General features: G+C 46.8%; 1 protein-coding gene across 4 annotated transcripts in view; it reads right to left on the reverse strand.

Moving 5' to 3' along the window:
* The window catches only part of mtor (mechanistic target of rapamycin kinase), a 92,641-nt gene extending 69,793 nt beyond the window's left edge, over positions 1-22,848 (reverse strand). For all 4 annotated transcript variants that reach the window (XM_076277173.1, XM_076277175.1, XM_076277172.1 and 1 more), the window contains exons 1-24: positions 22,774-22,848; positions 21,891-22,045; positions 21,650-21,758; positions 21,307-21,539; positions 20,900-21,100; positions 20,095-20,229; positions 19,445-19,720; positions 19,222-19,330; positions 18,701-18,884; positions 18,397-18,525; positions 18,015-18,259; positions 17,581-17,796; positions 16,936-17,141; positions 16,458-16,580; positions 15,807-15,890; positions 14,790-14,882; positions 13,918-14,052; positions 13,653-13,782; positions 9,340-9,590; positions 8,473-8,559; positions 7,267-7,434; positions 2,847-2,959; positions 1,341-1,503; positions 233-325 (exon numbers count right to left, since the gene is read on the reverse strand). In XM_076277173.1, the coding sequence (XP_076133288.1) occupies positions 233-325; positions 1,341-1,503; positions 2,847-2,959; positions 7,267-7,434; positions 8,473-8,559; positions 9,340-9,590; positions 13,653-13,782; positions 13,918-14,052; positions 14,790-14,882; positions 15,807-15,890; positions 16,458-16,580; positions 16,936-17,141; positions 17,581-17,796; positions 18,015-18,259; positions 18,397-18,525; positions 18,701-18,884; positions 19,222-19,330; positions 19,445-19,720; positions 20,095-20,229; positions 20,900-21,100; positions 21,307-21,539; positions 21,650-21,758; positions 21,891-22,010 (3,603 nt within the window). In that variant the 5' untranslated portion in view covers positions 22,011-22,045; positions 22,774-22,848. The remainder of the gene's footprint in view (positions 1-232; positions 326-1,340; positions 1,504-2,846; positions 2,960-7,266; positions 7,435-8,472; positions 8,560-9,339; positions 9,591-13,652; positions 13,783-13,917; positions 14,053-14,789; positions 14,883-15,806; positions 15,891-16,457; positions 16,581-16,935; positions 17,142-17,580; positions 17,797-18,014; positions 18,260-18,396; positions 18,526-18,700; positions 18,885-19,221; positions 19,331-19,444; positions 19,721-20,094; positions 20,230-20,899; positions 21,101-21,306; positions 21,540-21,649; positions 21,759-21,890; positions 22,046-22,773) is intronic.
* Positions 22,849-22,987: the final 139 nt, after the last annotated feature.

A 22,987-nucleotide genomic window follows, 5' to 3' on the forward strand; every position in this document is an offset into this window, starting at 1 on the left:
TACACCTGGACACAAGAGCCTGTTTGTTTCAGGGTGTAGGAAGTCCTCTCCTTTCAGCAGACGTGCATGACATCAGTGGTACTTTACTCCACATACCAATTTTTCTCTTTTCCCTCTCGTGATATGAGGAACGCCAGAGAGGGGGCTGACTTGGAGCTCGGCCAAGATGGGTGGATGTGGAAGAAAGGAGTGAGAGAAAGAGAGAAAAAGACAAAAGAAGGGAGGGACTGACCTTCACGATTCGACAGATGAGAACGTCGTAACGCTGATGGTTGATCCTGTGCTTCAGCATCACCTTATTCACCATGGGGATGAAGATCTGGTACTGTAGGTCACAACAAACCAGAGAGAAAGAGAGACAGAGACAGGGAGAGAGAGAGAGAGAGAGCGAGAAAGAGAGAGAGCATTATTTAGAGTTAATGTGTGAGTGACGTAAGGGACGTAATGGTTCTGAGATTACTTCCTGGCTTTGCCATGTGAATGCATAAATGTGTTCATCAACCACGGATGTGCATTTACAGATGTGTCTGTGTGTGTAAGCATGACTGTTTATGTGAGTATGCTTACGTGAGTGTATGTGTATGCTTACATGTGTTTGAGTATGCTTACGTGAGTATATTTGCATGCTTACGTGTGTGTGTACTGTCCCTGCCTCCCATGTGAGTGTGTGCGTGTGTGTGTGTGTGTGTGTGTGTGTGTGTGTGTACTGTCCCTGCCTCCCATGTGAGTGTGTGCAGCACATGGCATGGAGCATGTGTACCCGATCCCAAATGACAGACTGACCGTGTTCTGACAGAGGCCAATGGCCTGCTCCCGACCCCCCCCCCCCCCATTTCATTTCGGGCTGTTGCTTTCATGTCTGAGGCCAGACAGCTTAAATTGAGCCCTGGTGGTTTGGGACTTCTAAGAAGGGGGGTAGATGGAGAATAGGGGGGCAACTGATGACTTCATCTCCCTCTTTCTCTGCCTTTCTTCCCCCCAACACCACTCTTTCCTTCACACACTTTCTCTCTCTCCCCTTTTTCCTCCATCTTTCTCTCTCTCTCTGTCTCTCTCTCTCTCTCTCTCTTATTATCCTCCATCCTCTGTTCTCCCCCACCCCCCGCTCTATTACATCAGTGCCTCGTGCGTGGGTGCATTTGAAGGGAAGGCCGGGCAGGAAGTTCCTCAGCAGGGGGTAGGTAACCTCAGCATCACCAGAGCACAGCCCTCAGGGAGTGCGCCTCAGCACCCCCCTCCTCCTTCTGGAAAGTGCACTGGCCCCTGGCCTGGCGGTGAGAGCACAGAGAACATGCCAGAATGGTGGCAAGGCGTGACCAGACAACATCTCGGAGACGCACCTTTTTGCCAAGCTGGAAGACCAGTGAGGACAGGGTGTCCATGCCCGTGGACCGCAGCTCAGGGGTGCCGTCCAAGGTGCGAACTATCGGGTGGATGATGCGAGAGGCGTAATCGGTGAAGTCAAGGGACTCAGTGAGTCTGTCCAAGGTTTCTAAGGCAACCCTGCGGGGTAAGCACAGAGAGGGGAAAACACACAAACCAATATGGCATAAGAAAACAGTTTCCACTTTCAAAACACTTAATTTTCACTTTTATTTTCAAACAAACAAAATAAACAACAAAAATTCAGTGGGTAAAAAGACATAAACTCCAGGTCATTTCAGGAGTGTTTTCCTTGGTTGGCCAAGGGAATTTCACTCGCTATCACCACCACATGCTAGCCCGTGGGGATCGAGGCCAAGGAACACTATAAAACTGCTTTTGGGGGACAAATAAAACCATGCTAAATGAAAATCGCACCGACCAGCGAAACAAAAACAGCTACTGACGCTTAGTCAAAAGCCATGTGGAAAAGGCTCACACAAGCAAGGTGGCTTTCAATAGGCAGTCCTACATACTCATCAGGGCATGATGACTGACGGCGATAACCGCCACCCAACCCAGCGCCTGTTTTGGAAAACGTTTCTGTTTTTTTTCTCTCTCTCCCTCCCAAATAGATATAACACATTTGCTATTAAAAATCGGAAAAAGAAAAGAAAAACACACTTGCCAGGATCAAACCAGACTCCTGCCTGTGCAAAGTGTTTTTGCTGGGAGTACGGTACGGTACAATACATTGGAGCCGACAGATGAGGAGCCAGTAGGGTTCTGCTCCGTGCATTAGAGACGTGATCAGCCCCGCGCCCTCTCCCGCAAACCCCCACTTTCCTGACACTGGAGGAGACACGTCACATGAGCCTGGCTCCCATCAATCTGCACGTCGATCGATTTCTGTGTGCTCGCTAGCTCCCCGCCACACCGTGCTGAAACGCGACTCTGCACAAACCTCAAGATCTAAGGGATCGTCACTGGCCCTGGAGCGGCCGACCAACCCTAAAGACCCAACGGGGCCTGCATCGCACAGGCAAATTGGAGAGCGCCTTGGCATAGCCACTCTGCGCCTGTGTTGATTGGCATGCCTCACAACTGTCTGGAAGGAAAGACTGCAGTCCATTAAGCCATCTGTCTGCAGAATCTTACATTTATTGAGTGTAATGGAGTGGGCAACAAAAAAAAAAAAACATTCATAAGGGTTGATTTAATTTACACAGAGCGATCCTGTTGTGAAAGTGAGTGAGTAACGGCCTTCTGAGATTTGTTCAGACATTTTCTCACGAATCACTCTGGTTTCATACCAGGAACACAATGCTGCTTTTATCATCCATCTGAACAGCTAACCAAAGACACAGGATCCAGGAGCAGAGCAACTTAGGTAATATTTGGGAAAACACAAGTGATGTCCTCACTGTCTACAGTGGAGAATCCTTAGGGACTGGTCATAAAACTGTGTTGGAAAGGACACGTACTTGCGAGCCTGTAAGGGAACATCCGGTGCATCAAACAGCTTCACTATGGGGGGCAGAAGCAGGTGGAGGTAGTCGTCCAAGTTGGCACCGAAGAGCTGGATAGCATTGAGGAGCTGCAGAAAGACAGACAGAAAAAGGCAGAAACAAGTCAGAGGAAGCAAGCGTCGAGTGACCATGGACAGTCAGGGGAAGCTCAACAATCCCTCTTGGGGTCCTCCACAAACTCACTATCCAGGTGTGCAAGAGATAACATAGTAAAAGTTAATTTTCCCCACGACAATGAATAGCAACAATCCACCTGGTGTCATTAACACTTGCTGGAAGAACACAGATCTGTTTATCTAACTGGGGAGCTTGTATTTTTGTTGAAGATGTTCCAGTCGCTGTGAGAGACAGGTCACAGGAAGGTCGAAGGTCACTTGACAGGATGGCCAGGAGGATGACGAAGATACGCTTTTTCATTTTTTTCATCAGCACGTCTGCTGGAAGATAGTTCAGACCGCCACTCGTCATGGCCTCCCTAAACGTTTGCCGACGCGCTGGCACATTTCCAGACCGGCCGCCTGTTATGGTCTATCCAGATGTGGGAGCAGGGCACTCATAACTACTTAGAGTAGCAGCACGCAGAGATAAAAAGTGGTGTGTTTTTGCCCTCTCTGTTCCCCTGATATGAGCCTCCGGAGTTGAAAAAGTTGAATAATCGCAGTGAGTCTGCTAGATTAGCCTGCGGTGCGCCGTGTGCGAGCAGCTGATATTTTATTTATCTGGGTCTCGGAGCGGAGCACCATTCCCCCACTTTGATGGAACGTGATTGAGGGGCGCAAGGAGGCTCCGATATTCCCATTTTTACTTTGAAGTGCAAAACAAGAGTCTCTTCCCAAACCACAATCTAGCTCATGCCCTAAATGTATTTTTTTAATGTAAAAACCCACATCTTAATCCATGCTTCGAGGAACACCGCCGTGAAATGAGCGTTTATTTCGGCACCGCAGAGAAGAGGTGCAGATAAACATTTCAAAGAGTAGGGAGGCAAAGATGCGAGAGGTCACTGATTTTAGACTACAAAGTATCGAGGAAGGAGGCTTGAACTCCTGAAGGCATCGTGCACATGTGGTTTCTAGCGCTAGCTAACATGAGCGCATCTCCTGTCAGCTCCATCCTTCCCTAGTGGGTGGGAAAGTAGTTCATTCCTCATGCAAAAAACACAAACGCTTTCATTGATGGCGCAGTGCTCCCTAAAGGTTTCCAGTCACTCGACAGCATCCCCTTGGCTGCAATCTCCGGACTTAATGTATTGCAGTGTTACTGGATTGTCTCCAAAGTGGTTTAGACAGTTTGGGTTTTGTGTTGGGGAGAACCACAAGTGTTTGCATACATTTGGTATTTTGTATTTTGTGGGAAGCACGGAAACATGTGTTTTCGGGTGAGGTTGCAAACAAAACACAATTCTTGGGTTATTACAAGGCCTCCACATAGGGGAAGCAGAAATGGTTGGAAAATTATGAGAGGGGGGAAAAAACTAAATTAAGCCAGGCCTCGCACTGACTGTGTGAGAGTCATGCTGGTGTATCAGTGCGTTCACCTGGTTTCATTTTTATGAGCGTGTTAGCCTGATAAAGGAACAGCAGTAACCAAACACTGAGATCACTGGACACATCTCAGGTGAACTCAGCAGCAGTCATTTCCACCAGTGGGTGGACAGGCAGACTTGGAGGCTGAGGCAATTAAGACAACACCACATACCTTACATAGTATATGCTAACTTTGCTCTGTCAACTGGACAATTACGTCACTAAGATTATATCATTTCACTTAAGCTATTTCAAAAGACACAAATTACCCAACCCAACTGCTGTTTTGACATTGTTTTTCTGACATTTTGTGCCATAATACCACAGAATCTAACACACTTGTTACAGGGACTGATTGGATTTGCTAACTTAATTTGATTTACTTTATTCAACTATTGCACTATGTGAGAAGCAAAATATGGGGTATATTATACACAATACTGGCATGAGGACAAATTCCAATTCCAGAGAGAGAGCGTGCGTTCGTGTGCCATAGATAGCCTGTACTGGAGAGAGGGTCGTTATAACTCCAAAGTACCTCAGGGCAGTTCTGCTCTCTCTCAGCTGCTAATAATTTAGGGGTGAATAAAGGAATCTATTAAGTTGGCTTACCAGAGGCACATTTGCTGGACTAGAAAGCCTGCCCTGTTTTCTACAAAGTATACTGTGACCTTGATGCTATGGTACACAACATTTATGTTGCCAAATGCATCAGGCACCTTTCTGTTTAATGTATGTGGCGGCAGACTACCCAAGAAGAACACCGCAGGGGACCGTAGCCTGTGCGTGAGGGAATGGCACATGCTGTAAATGATAGGCTTAAAAGAAAGAACAAAAAACAACATACATCGACACCGTCACACATTTGTAGTGAAATGAACAAAAGGACAACACTCCAAGATTATCTCAACCCAATGAATCACTGCATCATCAAGGTGATCGTTATCGTTTGAATATGCATTTAATTCATGTGCTGATTGGAAACATGAAGAGCTCTGGATGCCTGTCAAGGTGAGCTGGATCCAGGGGGCCCGGGCTGACCCACTAACTGGACTATGAATACAGTCTGATTAAGGATAAACACTGGGCACGGTCTGTTCTTTCTCCACAAAATCCTATCTGAATTTCTTAATGACTCCATGTGCTTCTCCATGCAGGGGCTTGAGACAGTAATGGCGACTGTCCACATAAACCATTACGTGATGACCCAAATAACAGGACTGTAAAAGACAGTCTGTCAGTAATTTTAGTCATCAGGGCTGACGGACTGCATTGCCCAGGAGATTGGCCACATGGACGGACTGGATCACTGCACAACATCTGTCCTGCCGTTAGCATTTGTTGATGAAAAGTTTGCTTCTAATTCTGTGTGTAAGGCCTAGTTTCCTGAGTGTATTCATAGTGCCAGAAACATATTTGAAAACCATAAAACAAATTTGCAAAAGGTGGCAATGGGTTTGTGATGGTGTCCCAAATCCTGAATAAACTGACAAAACACAATGATACTTTTTCACGGAGCTGTTAAGCTCAAATTTCCATAACATGTTATCCTTTTATGATAAAAGCATCACATTTGTGAGAGAAACTTACATAGGGGCTCTGATCAGATTTAGAATTATAGGCACCTTGGATTTGGCCCCTTTTCAAAATGGTCGACAAATATGGATTTTATTAGGTGGAAAAGGATAGAAAAAACTAACAACTAATAGTTACATATTTTACCAGGGGTGCCTGCAGGAATTAATGTTATGGTATGTGGTATGGTTTCACACATCTGAAAGCTTTGCTGCCTTCATCCATTCTGTTTTTGTTATATCCATGATGGCCTTGAAGTCTTGAGTTAGTGAATTAGCTTAACATTGTGTGCTGGCTCAAAGTAGCTCCACACTTCATTGGTAGACTTAAACTATAATTAGGGGTGCACCGAACTCAAGATTCAGTTTAGTATTCAGCTGAATCTTCAGCTTTTTGAGGGGATTCGGATTCTGCCGAACCTTGTTTTATTAACAGAACCGAACCCTATGCAGCGAGGCCGTAATCATAACATACTTTGAGGGAGATATTTAAGACTGTACGATAGGAACACGTTACCATACGAGACATTTAAGACTGTGCGATAGGAACACAATAGAGAGTAAGGATACTACATAGGTATTACAGAACATCATAAAGGTATTAAGGCCACCTCCCACTGGCAACGACATTCACGTCTATGGATTTGAAGCTCAAGAGACCGAATATTTTTTTTAAACTTTGGCGTCATCACGTGCCTTTAGAACTACAATAGAAGTCATAGTGTTACTGTAGTCATTTATCTGATGGGTGTTACCCATGGCATCATGAATGACAGCACATGACAGAAATGTGGTATGGACATTCACTTTTCCCACCTCCACTCCCCTGAGTTCATTAGAACTGCTGGGATGACGCCAGACCAGAGCTGGAAAACTACCAGGTGTGTCTGTTGGGAAACACACTTAGTTGGAAGTTGGAGGAGTTTGAGGAGCTGTTGACAGACATTACACACCCTAAAAGTGCTATCTAAATTTAACATTATTATTATTATTATTATTATCATATTTCACAGTGGGGAGAAGTTCACCTCATCTAATTAACAATTCACATATGAATGAAAAACACACATATGATTCTGGCCTATTGATTATAATGTGGTTCATTGAAAGCTCTGTCATTTTTTCTGTGAAGGATTGGAGTTGTAGGCGCCTGATATTCTTATCTATCTACATAAAATTAGAGTTTTTGTGCTTCACTGCCCACTATATGTGTAAGTGCACAAAAGCATACATGGTCACAGAAACTTCTTTATGCGTGCAGCACTTTAAACTTACCTTGATGGTGACGCTTCGGCCTGTGCTGTTGTCGTGCATGAAGACGCGCAGCATGTGGGGAATGAGCTGGGGCAGGTACAGCTTGAACTCTCCTCCCAGAGCAACCACTATCTGCTCGATCAACAGGATAATGGTATTCTGCATGGGATTGTTGGGTGTCCAGTACTCCTGTGAGGACCACAACAAATCGATTCATCACATACAAAAAAAGCATATCACCGAAGCAACAGTGTTGACAAAGGATTAGCACACAGACAGGGGCATTATCTAGTATCCCAAAATCTAATGTTTTTCTCAAATTAATGATGGTACAGAGTTTGACCCAGATTTCGGGGCTTGGACAGCCAAAGCGAGAACAGTGAGTGTTTAAAAGGGGTCGAAGTACAGCCAAAAGTCCCGTGACCAGAAGTCTACCTCATCCGGCACGGCTGAAAGCGATCAATAAAGGGAGCCAGGTGGATTTTCTCAGAAGTGGGTCAAACTGTGCTTCTTGTGTGTGAGGAGGCCACGCAGCAGAACGCTCAGGGGCCTGGACAGTTAAGTGGCTTTACAGGCATCCAACCGACGGCCAGACGTGGTCCAAACGGGGATTAGCGTCTATCTACCTGACACCACTTTGGAGGCACTCGGCCTTGGGGACTGTTGGGGCTGCCATTTGCGGGGTCTGGTCACAGTTAGAGGGTGACCGCATGTGGAAAAAGTGACTGTTGCACCTCATAAATGTGGCCCATTCGGCCTTACACTAAAGAGCAGCGGCTCAACGGGGTGCCGTTTCGGTGCCTGCAGACCCTCAAAACCCCAATTCCGTTGCTCTGGGAAGCATTCTTAGTAGCCAGTGGCATTTTATATACAGTCCTCAATGAGTATTCCTTTTGCTGATGTGGAGGCAAGAAGTAGAGGGGAAAGAGCAGGAGGAGGGTGGGGGTGGGGGTGGCAAGAAAGGATCTCTTTGTTTCATTATGACCAGCAAAAACACTGTTATGGCCTTCAGCAGAAGTCAACCAAGGAAGTCCAGGGCAGTGATCCCATAAGTTGTGGGTGAGATGGGCTATAATGTTTCATCCCAGCAGCTATAGCCAGGGCAGAATATTTCTGCCACAGCTGATCAATGCTTCGTTGCACATGGCAGAATCGATATTTGAACCCTAGAGAAACCGAAATTGGGGGCACAGGGTGAGGACTGAGGACGGGCTGGGGTTCACTTACTCTGATGAGGGTGAAGATGTCGTCCATGTAGGGGCGGATATGGATCTTGACGAAGCATACCACCATACCCATCTGCTGGAAGAGGAACTGTGGGGGGGGGGGGGGGGTAGATAGAGAGAGAGAGACAGATATAGAGAACAGGTGTGACCAAAACATCCTGGAATACTTGAAGGTCAACCCCAGTTCAAAAAAACAGAACCGAGGAGAGGTCCGCGCCTTCTGAACGAGCCAGAGGACTGGGCCGCGCTCTGGTTCTGATTCCACACTATTGGGTCCCCAAGTTACAGGATGCACAAACACGCAGCAGGGCCAGGATGCTTGGGTTTCCATGCATGCTGACCGCATTAATACAAACCAAAGGTTATTTTTGTGTTTCTCCGTATAAACTGTAAGAAATCCAAACAGAGAGCTGGCTTGGTGCTAAAACAATCATAGACGGTTGGATCAGCTACTAGAGCACTATGGGTTGGATCTCAAGTTACTGACTCACTTTAATTTCATTTGACTCCGGTTTCTATTCAATTTAATACGGTCAAACTTGGTGAGAGCTGTGGTAAGATATCAATTCAATGTTGACATATCTTGAATTTTGACTTTTAACAAAATCCTGGTCTTATCCATGCACTCTTTTGAAAACAGCAAGCATGACAGAAATAAAAAGGAAGTGGAGCCCTGTGACATTAGAGGAAATAACACAGACACCTCATTTTTGATAAGACCTCATTTTTGGTAAGACTATACTATAGAGAATTATTTTTCACATACACATGACATATTCAATATGTGTTCATTACACCCATACATCCACTTTACACCAAAGGTGTGTGTGTGTGTGTGTGTGTGTGTGTGTGTGTGTGTGTGGGTTACCTCCCGAATGCTGGCGTCACACACACGGATGACGTTAAGGAAGGTGGGCATGACCTGAGGGAGAAACTGCACACACTTGAGCCCCAGGGACTTGAAGATAAAGGTGACAGCCTGCACCACCATGGTATGGTGGTTGGAGAGCGACGGGTCGCGTAGGATTCGCATCAGTGTCACTATGGCAACCGCTGGGTAGAACTCGTCCAGCGGGAGGTTGCCCATGTTCACCAGCATCTCGCTGGTGCTGTAGTCAGCTACAGACACAGACAGAGAAACACACACACAAACACAAACACACAGATACACAAAAACATTACAAAACAAATAACAAAAACAATACAAAGTCTGAAAAAGAGAAGAACGCTCTAATTAAACCACAAATAATATGGCTTTGTTCATTATCCGATTGAGATGTAGCGAATAACATGACTTATTGAGGCTGAGGGGAACAGGCAGGACACCGAGTGTGGAGTGACCTCAAGGTTAAATGTTTCCGCCTGTAACCTTGAGGACTTGTATGACTAAGGGCCGCTGAGGGTGGCTTTTTTTGTGGGGTTTTGTGTGGTTTCATTTCACAGACTGGTAAAGCAAATGCCTTCACGAGCACAGCTCCTACAGTACACCTCGTTTACAGGGACACTCACGAGGCCGATCGAGAGAGAGAGAGAGAAAGAAAGAAAGAAAGAAAGAAAGAGAGAGGGAAAGAGAAATAGGAAGAAAAGACACAGAGAGAGAGGAAGAGACTTAAGTCTGGAGTTTCAGTTTTCACGGTCCCCTATGTGGTGGGAGTCAGCTGCAGCCCCATAAACCTATTGATGGCAAAAGCTCCCTCTCTCCAACCTGCTCTCTCTTTTTTATTGTCTACTGTAGAGGATAGGACAGAGACAACAGCTGGCGCTCACGCCGCAGGTCTGTCCAATTCCATCACCAGAGATCGATCTATCTGAACCCGGTCATCCTCCCATGGAATAACGGCCATGTTCTATCCTGTCCAAAATCTCTGCCGCATATTTTTCCAGCCGGTGACAGGTTGCTCGGGTTTGTCAAATCCCCCCGGTGAAATAAGTCATGGCACTAAAATCAGTTCTAATCAGAAACCGCAATCCATTTTAAGCCATGTTTTATTTTTTTTTTTTTTGGAAGGAAGTCCTGTTCCATTCAAGTGTACAGTTTTCCAAGCGTATCGCAACGCACAATCCTACATGCACACACACTCACACCTCAGCTACTGATACAGACGCCAACCCTGACCCGATCACAGACTCTCTCTCTCTCTCTCTCACACACACACACACACACACACACACACAACTAGGTAGGTTTTAAGCGCATTTCAAAACAATGTTTCCTGAATCTCCAAATCTATAGATACAAATCTGTCACGCAGGAAAAAAAACACACAAATGCCAAAATCTTTACAGTACTGCATATTCTGAGATAAACACAGCTTTACATTTTCTTCTGCAACCAAAAGCTGAGGATGTGAGTGCATTACTTCATAAAGGTTAACAATCACGGCGGTATAATCACAAGGACCCTATCATTTACCCCACCCCCCACACACACCCACACACCCACAGTAGTAGTAGAGAAGAAGCAGTAAATAAGGAGGTCCAATACAGTCTGGCTCTATCTGTGGACCGCACATAATTTTAGGTCATGGGGGCCGTCCATTTGTGGCTAACTAATCGGCCGCACATGAGAGGGTGTTTCGGTCTAAAAAGAAAACCCGCTTCCTGGAGTAGTAAACTTTAACTGGAGAATGGGGAAGGGGGGGGGTGCCACACGTGTGACACATCGGGGCCTGTAAACCTGTGGCGTCATCCCTACTGCCTTTCATGTGCTCCTCATACCAACACAACACCACCCCAAAAACATTCCTTCCTGCAATTTTGACGAGCCTCTGGGTTTTGATGTTAGGTAATAGGCAATGTCTAGTGCTGCCTGTAACTCCTGGTCTGTTTGCACAGGACTTGGAGTTTAGTAAAAAAAAAAAGTAGGAGGCCTTGATTCCCAGCTCCTCACCTTACACAAGGACCAGAGAACATTGGTCACTGGGGTGCCGTGGATGGGGGAAGATTGACAATGAGACATAGAGGCACTGACAGAAGGAAAACCCAAGTGGGAGTGGGAGTGAGTGCGATGAACGGGACGATAAAGAAATCAGGAGAGAGAACGAGAGAAAGTGTGTGAGGGAGGCAGAGAAACGGGAAGATGGAGATAAAAAGCACCAGAAGGAGGGAGAGAACAAAAAGAAAGTCTCTTTTAAACAAATCCAAACCCCAAATAACTACCGAGACAGCCACAGCCGCCAGCCCAACTACGCTGGTGGTCGCTTGCTGGCGCGGCGGGTCTGACCGCAGGTAAACAGCATCTGAGCGCAGGGACGCCGCTTGTGACAAGTGAGATCAGCGGCACTTCCCGAGAGGACGGGACTCCATTCAGGGTCAGCCGCAGACAGAAGACATTTTGGAACTGGAAGGCGCAACGCTGCTCTCCGTGAATCCGCCAGGATAAACCCAGAGAGCTCACATACCCAGGAGTCCTTTCGATATTCTTGTTGTGGTTTGGACAATGGATATTCACTCTCTCTTTTACCTACCGTACTCAGTGGTAATGCTTTGCGGTTGCTCTCAATGGTTGCTGATTGGGATGAAGTGAGAAGTACGGCCAGGCCCCTCATTTCTTTTCCCTCTCTCTCTCTCTCTCTTCCAGTCTCTCACTCATCCCTTCTTTTCGCTCTCCTATTCACTCTCTCTTCGTCTCTCTACAAGGCTGTTAAGAGTGTGGCAGAGCAGAGCGGAGACTGACATTCATCACATGGTGCTGTGTGGCAGACAGACAGCAGATGTGGCCGCGGCCGCCCCCACCGCCACCACCACTGCTCCAGATGCTGACCCCCGCGCTCAAACTCCATCCCTCTGCGGGGAGAGATCCGTCGCTTCCTGTTAAGGGGCCCCCCTCTTTTTTTATGGGGCCACACTGCTAAAACTATTAGCAGGGCCTACGCTCTCTCTCTCTCCACTCCACACCCGCCGACCGGACCAACTCAGCAAACTTCTGCGACTCCAGAACCAGAATCGACCCAATTCCATTGAAACAGTATCCTGTAGTCTAGAACGGTCTGTTTGCCAGATCGATGGTTAGTCACAACTGGGACCCACAGGCGAAACAGGCCTTCCTTCATCTCATGATGGGATGACTAATACATTACAGTACCGAGGACAAAGAAGAAAAAAAAAACAAGGCATCTTCTGACACGTATTCAGTTCGGGCATGTGTTTTCGATCAGGTGTCGTGATTAGGTTCTGGATCGGTGTTTTGGCAGACGCGCGGCTACTCATATCTCATCCAGAGCGGAGGCCCAAAGAGCCTGTGTGTCTGGGCCTTAAGGGCAGATGAATAAACAACAAATGTGCTCGGTGAGCGCAGGAACAGGAACAGGGGCGGGGGCGGCCTCGCTCGCCAGTGGGAAAGACAAGACTCGACCGGTGATGAGAGAACAGCTCTGATCCAGTTGTAATCCCAGGGGCCGAGCATGCACACACACCTGGGAGAAGTGGTGGACAGGTTTCTAAGAGCGGCTTAAGACCTGAATGATGGCTGGGATTTCACGAGAACCTATTCGGTGAGAACATTGTAACCTCATAGGCTCTGATTCTTGGAGTTAGAGAGAGGACAGGCCTTTGCTTGCCAAAGTGATTCAGCCTTTTTTGGGTGCAAAGGTGCAAGAGAAAAGGTGTGAGGAACAGGACTTGGGTGTGTGAGACAAGTATTAAGTATGGGACAGGTCTTGGGTGTATGGGACAGGTCTTGGGAGTGTGTGGAACAGGTCTTGGGTGTGTGAGACAAGTATTAAGTATGGGACAGGTCTTGGGTGTATGGGACAGGTCTTGGGAGTGTGTGGAACAGGTCTTGGGTGTTGTGGGACAGGTCTTAAATGTGTATGGGACAGGTCATGAGTGTGTGTGAGAAAGGTCTTGGGTGTATGGGACAAGTCTTAAGTGTGTATGGGACAGGTCTTAAGTGTGTGTGGCACAGGTCATTGGTGTGTATTGGACAGGTCATGAGTGTGTGTGAGACAGGTCTTAAGTGTGTGTGGGACAGGTCTTAAGTGTGTATGGGACAGGTCATTGGTGTGTGTGGGACAGGTCATTGGTGTGTATTGGATAGGTCATTGGTGTGTGTGGGACAGGTCTTGGTGTGTGTGTGGGACAGGTCTTGGGGGGGTGTAGGACAAGTCTTAAGTGTGAATGGGACAGATCTTGGGTGTGTGTGGGTGTGTGGAAACTGGCAAAGGGTGTCGTAGAACTTACCAGAGTCTTGGCTGGATTTCGACTCTGAGAGGCTGACTGCAGAGGCGTCTCGGGATTGGTCGATCATGCCAATGTTGACCTTGTGCTTATAGGGGTCAAGTGCTCCCAGTAACCCCAACACACGGATAGCCTGAAGGACAAAACGTACACCAGGGCCGTCAGGGGGTCAAATGCCTTATCTCTCAAGATCCTACTCATAACCCACTCTGTATTTACTCTGCTTCAGTAATATTGCTAGCAGAAGCAACAAAAGGTCAGTAAGCACCTCTCTCCTGATTCCTTGGTTCTGTTCTGTCTTCAGGAAATTCAGCAGCACCTCCAGAAGCGAGGGGTACTTCCTGTACGGCTCCACCACATACCCGGTGCTGGCCACCTGTTGACCTAAGGTCCACAGTGCCACCTGGTGGTAGAAAACATCAAGGCCACAGTTCAGTTGTATGTCCCAGTTCCATCACTTCCACTTTTTAAACAAAAAAAAATATGAACTGAAGTTAAAATAAGTGTTTTGTTTGAGGTAATGTCTGTACATTCACAAAAGAGCAAGATTCCCTGCTTGAGAGAATGCAAATTAGCCTTGAAAAAAGAGATTGACTTGACAGTCACTATGTGGCGCGGGCTTGAATTACTTGACTTCTGGTCGTCTCTCACATGACTCTCAAAGGTCTTAAATCACCAGGGCCCTGCAACACTGCTGATGACAATAGCAGGGTCCCAACAAAGGATTCTGAACACTGCTTGGAATGAGAGGACTCATATGGGGACACTGGAGAATCCTGGGTCACTGCAGTGGCAACCATTTGGACTTCCCAGTTCCATTCTTGACAGCTCGGTGGGACCCATGAAATACAGCGATGGTCTTTAGCCAGCACTTTCATACAGCATTAAGACACTTTTAAAATCGGGAGAAGTAACTTACCAGCCATGCAATACTGTTTTTCACAGAAAAATAAAGAAATTCAGATTTACAGCCCGAGGCACAAGGGGAAATGCAGTGCTCCAAAAAATATGATTTAAAGAAGCGAGGGGCTCTTAGGTTTCAAAATGCACTTCACACACCCCTCATAAAGACACAGAAATATCTAAATAGTGTGGTGTCGAGGAACCGGATCACAGACAGGGGGTCAAGGGTGAGCATACCTGTCTCTTGGCCAGGGAGGAGGAGTCCTGCAGCATGTCCATGATGATGGGGAACAGCTCGTCCATCCACTTCCTCATCTCCAGCCCGCTCACCTGGTAAACACCAGAACCCAGCTCTCAGACTCTCAGCATGTGGACACAGACTAACCCAGACAGCAAAGCAGTCAAGCTGCATTTTCTCATGATGTCAACCTTCATTTGCAGGCATTCCAAGCTGTCCAAGTTACATGGTGGTCTGCCACCTTGGGTGTGCTGATGTGAAATGATGTCATTGTTACCTAGGCCATGACTAAATCTGTCTATAGAGGAACCTACTTACATGAGCTGTGAAATTATCAAAAATGTTGAATTATACTTAAAACATTTTTTTAACTATTCCATTTTCTTAGTGATTGTACCTAATATAAGTGATATATTCAAATACAGTCTGTGATTTGTATTCTTAAAAGTATGTTGATATTTGTGCTCAAAAGCCAATCAAATTATTACATCTCTCCCTCCCATGACCATGAACACCAAACACACAGCTAGAAGACTTGCTGACTATGCTGAATTTAACGTTGAGGTTGTCACAGATTGGCCTTTTATGCACTGCACCTTTCCCATCCTGTTCCACCTGTTTGACTGTATTCTGTCCCTGAGAGCCTCCTTCTCCCTGCTCCTCCTGCTCTCCTGCTCTGCGTCCTCAGCTCTACCTGTCTGTGCTCTGCAGCGTCACAGACGCGCTCTACTTTGGCGTCTCCTGCACTGCCTCGCCGCTGCACTGTCAGCCGGCCTCTAAGCCTGCTCTCCTGCTGCCTCCTGGCTGACGCAGGGCCGAAGTTCACCTGATGGAGAGCACAGCTAGTGAGGGAGTGAGATCACACACACACGCATTCTCTCTCTCTTTCTCACACACACACACACACATTCTTACAACTTCTCCCAGTTCTGCATCCAAAGGACCTGTGGAAACACACACACACACAGAAAAATGTATACTGATAGCCTGATTATGTGAAAGCCCCGGTCACTTACCTGAGCCAACTCCCCAATGGTGGCCAGCACGCTGATCACCACTCCCGGGTTTGGGTCTGGGTCCTTCAGCTTCAAGATGAGAGCCTGAAACAGACCAAAGGAAGGTCAGACACCAACACCATACCCATACACCTATGTACAACAGCATATTGTGTATAATAAATGCTTATTATACGGCTCTTCACAATGCTAGTAGAACGCTCCATTGACTTGAATGGGATTTCCCAAAGTTCTACGGTCAAATATGCACCATGTGATGACTGCTGAAACATATAATGACCTCTGTCAATGGCAACGGGTTTTGTGCTTCTGATTCACGTCTTTCATATCACTCCGCAAGTAGTCCGGTCACTTCTTGCAATGGAACTTCATTCAAAAGTGAAACAGACTGTTGATCAGCTGTTTTCTAAAGAATGTGTTCTAATCCCAAGTTCAGCATTTGTTGCGAACTATTTACTTCTCAACATAAGCCACGACGAAAAAGTAACAAATAAATGTAGAGACATATCATGTGAAGTTGATTTTCTCGTTTTGGCAAGTAGCCGTATAATAAGCGGGATAATGTATATACAATAACAGTATAATCATTGAAAAAACTTATGCTAGTCATAGTCCATTTGTTCTTGTATGCACACTGTGGTGATGAGCTACCTTCAGGATGGGCTCCATGTAGGGTCGGATGAGGCGTGGGGCATTGGACACCAGGTGGCCCAGCATGCGGGCGCTCTGCTCCTTGTTGCGGCCCACACCGCTGTGCTCCAGCTCCGTCAGGATCTGCAGAATCAGCAAGGTCAAACTTACCTAATCACATGCCGTATGGATGCACGCTATATGAGGACAGGGCCTTATTGTTACCCCCTTCCAATAAAATGAGAGGGTCGATGCCCACTCTAATGCATATTCTCTCTATATCAGTGTCTCTCTGCATTATCATCATTCTAAAAGTGCTTGAGAGTAACCTTCTAAAGTGATTAAACTGAAAATTCTGCCAATGACAATCTCCACACACAGTAATCTCATACATTTGTACTGCAGTGCTCTGAATTAAAATACTGTGAAGTGACTGCCATCTAGTGTTGGTTGATAAGTAATGCATGCAGATGGGTTGACTTTCAGTAGAATAGGCAACCTGGATGAGCATCTTGCGCAGGAAGGGCATGACAAAGGCGGGGTTCATGCTGCTGAGGCGACCAATGGTGCAGATGGCGAGCTCGCGGATCTCGAACACTTCGTCGTTCAGGGCCACGAACAACGCCTGCAGGTTCTCCGCCTGCGCCAGGTGGGCGTCGAAACGCTCGTCCAGCGAGGCCAGCACACAGTAGCGGATGTCTGGGTCTGAAGCGGATAACCGAAGAAACAGAAAGTGGTTGTGTTGTGTAAATGTTGTGCCAGAGTAAATGTAAACATAGGCCTTAATGCCTGTGTATGTCATAACATTGTGCCAGGTATGCTATGCTCAGATTCGTGCAAGAAACAATATTTGAGCATGAATTGATTCACTAATGTTTTCCTGTTTTTGATTTTCTCTTATGAACAAAGTCTATGAGTGGTCAAGCAGACTCAATTCAGGCACCACCTGAGATAACAGATAGTAAACTGAGGAACTGAGTACGGACAAGGAAGCCTGTTAATGCAGCGATGCAGCACAGCTTATGCAACACTTGACACGGCGACACCTCCACATGTCAGTGAGTGTGTGAATCAGACCAGCCATCTGCCTGTCTGCCCAATCCCACTCCACCCGGCCCCCCACCCCAATCTCTCCAGGCCTCACCTGGGTCAGTGATGCCCACCACCAGCAGCTTGCTGAGGACGTCGGCCACCACCTGCACGGCCGTCTGGCTGACCACGTGGCCGTGGCCGCTGATCAGGTGGATGGAGGGCGTGAGCAGACGCGAGCAGGTGCGCGCCGCCTCCATGCGGATCTCCTTGTGCTCGCTGTTCAGGAAGTGGTCGGCGCAGTGGCGCACAAACTGGGTCAGAGAATGTCCTGCAGAGGGGACGGATGGGTGGATGAAAAGACAAGAGCGTGAGAGAGAGAGACAAAACCGTGAGCCGTGACGGACAAATGGGAGGACTCAGCAAAGGCCAAAATCAGAACTAAATTTGTCTTGAATATTTTTGGCTTTAAACATGCTATAATTGGAATGACTCAAAACGCTGACCAAAAAGTTGACCCAAAGGGTGCCGCCGCTTCACTCGTCTCACCTTCAAACTCGAAGCTGCCGAGTGTCCGCAGGGCCAGGGTGATGCTGCCCACGTCACTGGCTTCGGGAATGTTGGTGAGGCTTGGCGAGGCCAGCTGGTGTGCCAGGCCCTTGGGCATGCCCGGGTGGCGCAGAGGTTTATGCATCAGCACCAGCGACAGCATCTTCAGCAGTCCGTCCTGGATGTCCTTCTTGAGCTGAGGGATCTGCCGGCTCAGGTCATACAGCACTGCAGTCAAAGCCGGGCTGTATATGGGGGGGGGAGCATTCATCATAAAGAGAAGACGAAGACACACTACCATGTCTTAGCGCAGTCCTATACTTTCACAGACATAACGGTTTCACTGACTGCCTATAAGAAATCGATTCAAACCAAGCCTTACCTTAGTCCAACTGCTAACATGGGCTCTAACAGCTCTTTGATGTCCTGCTGAATGGTAGGACCCATGGCTCTGGACAGCATGCTGATACAGGTGAACACTGTGGCGTCCACTTGCATGGTCTTCTGTCGCCTGTTCAATTCATGAATAAAATTATCATTACAAACTGGTAGTCATTATGAGGGGTCTTTAATTCTTCAGGCAGAAATGATGCAGAAATCATGTTGTCTCTTCGACCTAATCAGGTGTGCAATCAATTGCAACGCATCCACATACAACACACAACTATAATGTACGAAATAATTACTTGTGGGCAAAGTCCTTGGGAGGCAAAGCAGCTTTGATGATCTCCAGGATCTTGGTGAGGTAGGGCTGGATCTCCGTCCTGACGGCCACCACCAGCAGGCCCAGAGCCTGGAAGGCAGCAGTGCGCTCCCTCTCCTTCTTCAGGCAGCCCAGCAGGTGACCCATGGTGTCGGACAGATACTGATCTGTTTGGTATAGATACAGTAAAGCATGTCATTACCACCTGGAGATGTCCTTTGACAACAACTAATTGAACTAAAAGTTGTGAAGGGTCTTTTTTCAAGGAACTCAGCAACTATTTGGGAAATAAGCTAGTATAGTAGTAATAATATAGCTTTAACTTCCAGTGAATTATGGTAAGCAAGGCTAACGGTGTCAGACTGGGTTATTGCACGCACAGTGATGAGATGTATATATGTATTTTCTTATCCAACTCTGGGGTGTACAGTGAATAAGCTAATTTCCCAAAAGGTGTTCCATTAAATAATGAATGCGATTTGACATTCAAATAGTAAACTTCACCAGTGAAAGTGTGGGGCTGGAAGGCAGCAAGCCGTGGTAGCAGGTTGAGGATGGTCATCTGAATCAGAGGGTTCTTACTGGTCCGATACTTCAGCACCCAGCGACACACCTGAGGACACAAGCATCAGTGACCAACCACTAAGTCTGGAAGACTCCGGATTCCCATCATTTCACACACACGCACACATAACACAGACACGTAGTCCGCCGTAGATGAGCTCACCTGGTCAAATCGCTCTTCCATGAGCTCTCGGCAATAGCGGCTCTCCACCAGCGTGCTCTTGGAGGCGACGGGCGTGGCCCCAAAGCTAAGGAAGCCCTGCGGTGTGCTGTACCCCAGCAGGCCCAGCAGGGCGTTGGACTGCTGCGGCTGCACGGACTGGAAGCTGGTGAAGGGTGTGATATGGCGCGGCTTCGTTCCGAAGCCCATCAGCTCCTTGCAGTACTTGTCGTGCACCAGCTGCTGCTGCGTGATCTCCTCCATCTCCTCACGCATACGCTGGTGGGATAGTTAACAGAAGCATGGTCACATATCAAATAACACAGCTTTTCATATATACACTTAATCATTTAGCAGACGCTTTTATCCAAAGTGACTTGAGGAAAATGAGGAATAACATTCAATGCAATGCTATAATGCAGAGGAGTGATTAGGTTGCAAATAATACTACATCGATCAATACTATTACCAGAGGATGAGAGTGCAGAAGTTTTAAGTACTAGTTAAAGTTTAGTTGAAGGAGAATGTGGTAGAAGGAGGAGGTAGAGGAAGAAAGAAAGGGAAGTGCAGGATAAGTGCATGTTGCAGGTGTGTAGAAGTGTTCAGAGAGGAGGTATCCTCGGGAGGGTACCTCGTCCCTTGTCGAGCCTCACCTCTCCCTCCATGCTGCTGATGCGAACCAGCTCATTCAGGATCAGTAGGGCACCGTGCACACGGTCATCCCTGTTCATCCCCTTCTCCTTGGCCAGGGTCTCATCAAAGCCTTTCTCGGCCTCCTCAAAGGTTTGCTATAGCAAGAAAAGGCACACATGACACCTAGTCAGAGGCAACAAATTATGTTTTGGCCTATTACTTTTGATTCAGACACTGTAACATTATAACTAGGGTCAGGCATATAGGTAGCCTAGAAATCTAGACGCACCCTAGCGGTGGCAAATGAATTTGTTCAGCCTGTACGTCTAGTATCAAACCATAGGGATTTCTATTGGCTGACGCCGTGGACGTCATCCAATCACAGCGCTCTATTTTGTTAGAGAGTCTTAAGGCGGGCTTAACAGGATAACGACAGTCCTGCGACGGTGAACAACAAGGAAGGTGGCTATGGCGAACGAAGAGCGGTTGTTTGAATCGGCATTGGCGTCAACTTGGTGTCAACACAATGCACTTAAGTCATTCCTTTCGAAGAAGGATGTATTTGCCGTTTTGCCGACCGGATACGGATATGGTCGTAGCGCTGGCCTATTGCATGCCTAGGCAGTTTGAAAGACAATTCTCTGCCTGCCCCTTGGATTAAGCGAGGTGAATGGTTCGATTCCAGACTATACATTTCAATGATATAGGATGGCCCGCCAGGCTAGCATATAGGCACTTTATTCAATATTCCCACGCTCAAGGCAGTCATGCAACAGTCTGGCCCCTCTAAGCAATATGACAGATAACATAAACTCAACCACAGACCTTGTACCACTGCGGTTTCTGCATCTCTTTGGTCTCGCGCTGGGTGGTTAGAATAAGGCAGGCTCTCAGAGCAGAGACTGCCCCCTCACGGATGGCCTGTTTGGAGTCCCACACTGCGTAGAAGATGTTGTCAAAGAAAGGCTGGACCTGCTGAAAAAAGAACGTGGGTGCGCTGACGGCCAGCTCCCTCAGCACCAGCACCTGCAAAACAGAAGGATGTCCACAGACGTCACAGTATACATTGTGTATGAAAGGTGCTATACAAATAAAACATAGTATTATTATTTGTATTATTATTATTGTATTATACTTAATAAATCCATTTCCCAAATTATACTCAGTAAACCCACTTCACAGGAACAATTAAAGAATAAGCCCAATATTATGAACTAGGTTTACACACGTACCGCTGCATGACGTCTGCCCTCATTCCTGTCTGCTCCCAGCCACTCCAGTGCCCTCTTCACCTCAAACTCAACATACTCCGCGGTGAAGGTGTCGCCTGCCATGGACAGGTGACCCATGGCTTTAGAGGCCATCTCCATCACCACAGGGTCACTGGAAGGCAGCAGGTTGCGCAAATAGTTCGCAAAGCGACTGATCCTGGTGGCATTGCCTCCCTCCACTCCAATGAGACTCACTGCGGTGAAAGAGAGATTTAGAAAACATTAGGAAATCAGGGATTAGGGATTAATATTGATGCATTAGAAGAACAGTGATGTGGAGTCAGCCTCAGTCTGTGCCACTCACCTATGGCAAGGATTCCACCTTTCTTCTCACTCACATCAGAGCTGGAGACCAGCTCAAATATGTGGTGGTTCAACTCATCATAGAAAGTGGTGGCTTCATCTTGGCTCAGCTAGAATTAAACAGATACACTTGTCTTTACAACATTTCTGACACATAGAATTTTGACCAAGATCACTGTATGCTATTAAATCGAAACACTTTCAGAAACCAATAGTGAAACTCCTACTGGTCAACTGTTTACCTCTCTAAGCTCTGTTGTCACATAATGTTGGAGGTCCTTTGCTGCTTTGGCGCGGGTATCCTCATTGCGACTCTTTAGGCCACTCACGAATTGCTGCAACACCGTCGCTGTACCAGACATGATGGCAGCGTTGGTGCCGCGACCTGTCGCGCAGCCTAGGGATGACACAAGACACATTCCAAACTGTGACCAAAATAAAATCAAACCATGTTGAACTCAAACATTAATGGCTTCACTTAAATGTTGGTATTGACATAAACCTGTTTTGGACGGTCATGGGTAAAACGGTTTACAGTAACGTTAGCCCCCAACAAAAGATTAACGTTACATTATGTCAAAACTCATGGTGGTTTAATATTATGCTATGGGTGGGTAACGTTAACGGTGCCTCCCACATTAATAATGACTAAGCAGTGCGTGATGATAGGTGCCGTTTAACATAACAGACCTTCGGTTATTCTATTTCATTCACAGACAGAAGTCTCTTGTACTGCAATACTTGTATTTGAAGGCTGATAAACACACGTTAGCAAGACGGTATTAGCGCGAGGTTAGCTCGTTCCTAATGTCAATTATCTCGAGTGTACACTGGTACACCAAATTTCTTACCCCATAAATCAGAATAACTACGCTCCATGAGAACAGTACAGAAGATGAAACTGATATGCTTTTACTGCTCTTGAATTAAGTAATGCAAATCATCCATGTGTTCTGCTAAGCAGAGTTAGCCCCTCTCAGGCAACTACTAGCAATGCTAACCAAGTGATGCGTCGAGTGAGGTCAGTACAGCGTCTTGCTTGTCTAAGAGCACTTAGAAACACATTTATTAAATGCAACAGCCAGATGAATTCTTATAGAAAAAGAATATAGAAAGATTTCTTACGGTATCTCTTTATTTAGCTAGCTACAAAGGCTGATTTGTTCGCTCAGCTGCAAAAATAAGTCTATCCAGAGGTGGAGCAGGAAGTTGACAACCAGTCCAGACTGGCCAATGGCAACCTGGAGATTTGTGATTGACATCTTTATTGTCCACATGGAGTTTCTGTTACCCGGAAAAACACAAAACAAGCATGAGTAAGGGTAAATGTGACAACAGC

The sequence above is a fragment of the Alosa pseudoharengus genome, unplaced genomic scaffold, assembly GCF_046254945.1.
Source record: "Alosa pseudoharengus isolate Yale_2024_CS ecotype anadromous, Long Island Sound unplaced genomic scaffold, YU_APseudo_1.1 YU_APseudo_1.1_scf_9, whole genome shotgun sequence".
Classification (NCBI taxonomy): Eukaryota; Metazoa; Chordata; class Actinopteri; order Clupeiformes; family Clupeidae; genus Alosa; species Alosa pseudoharengus.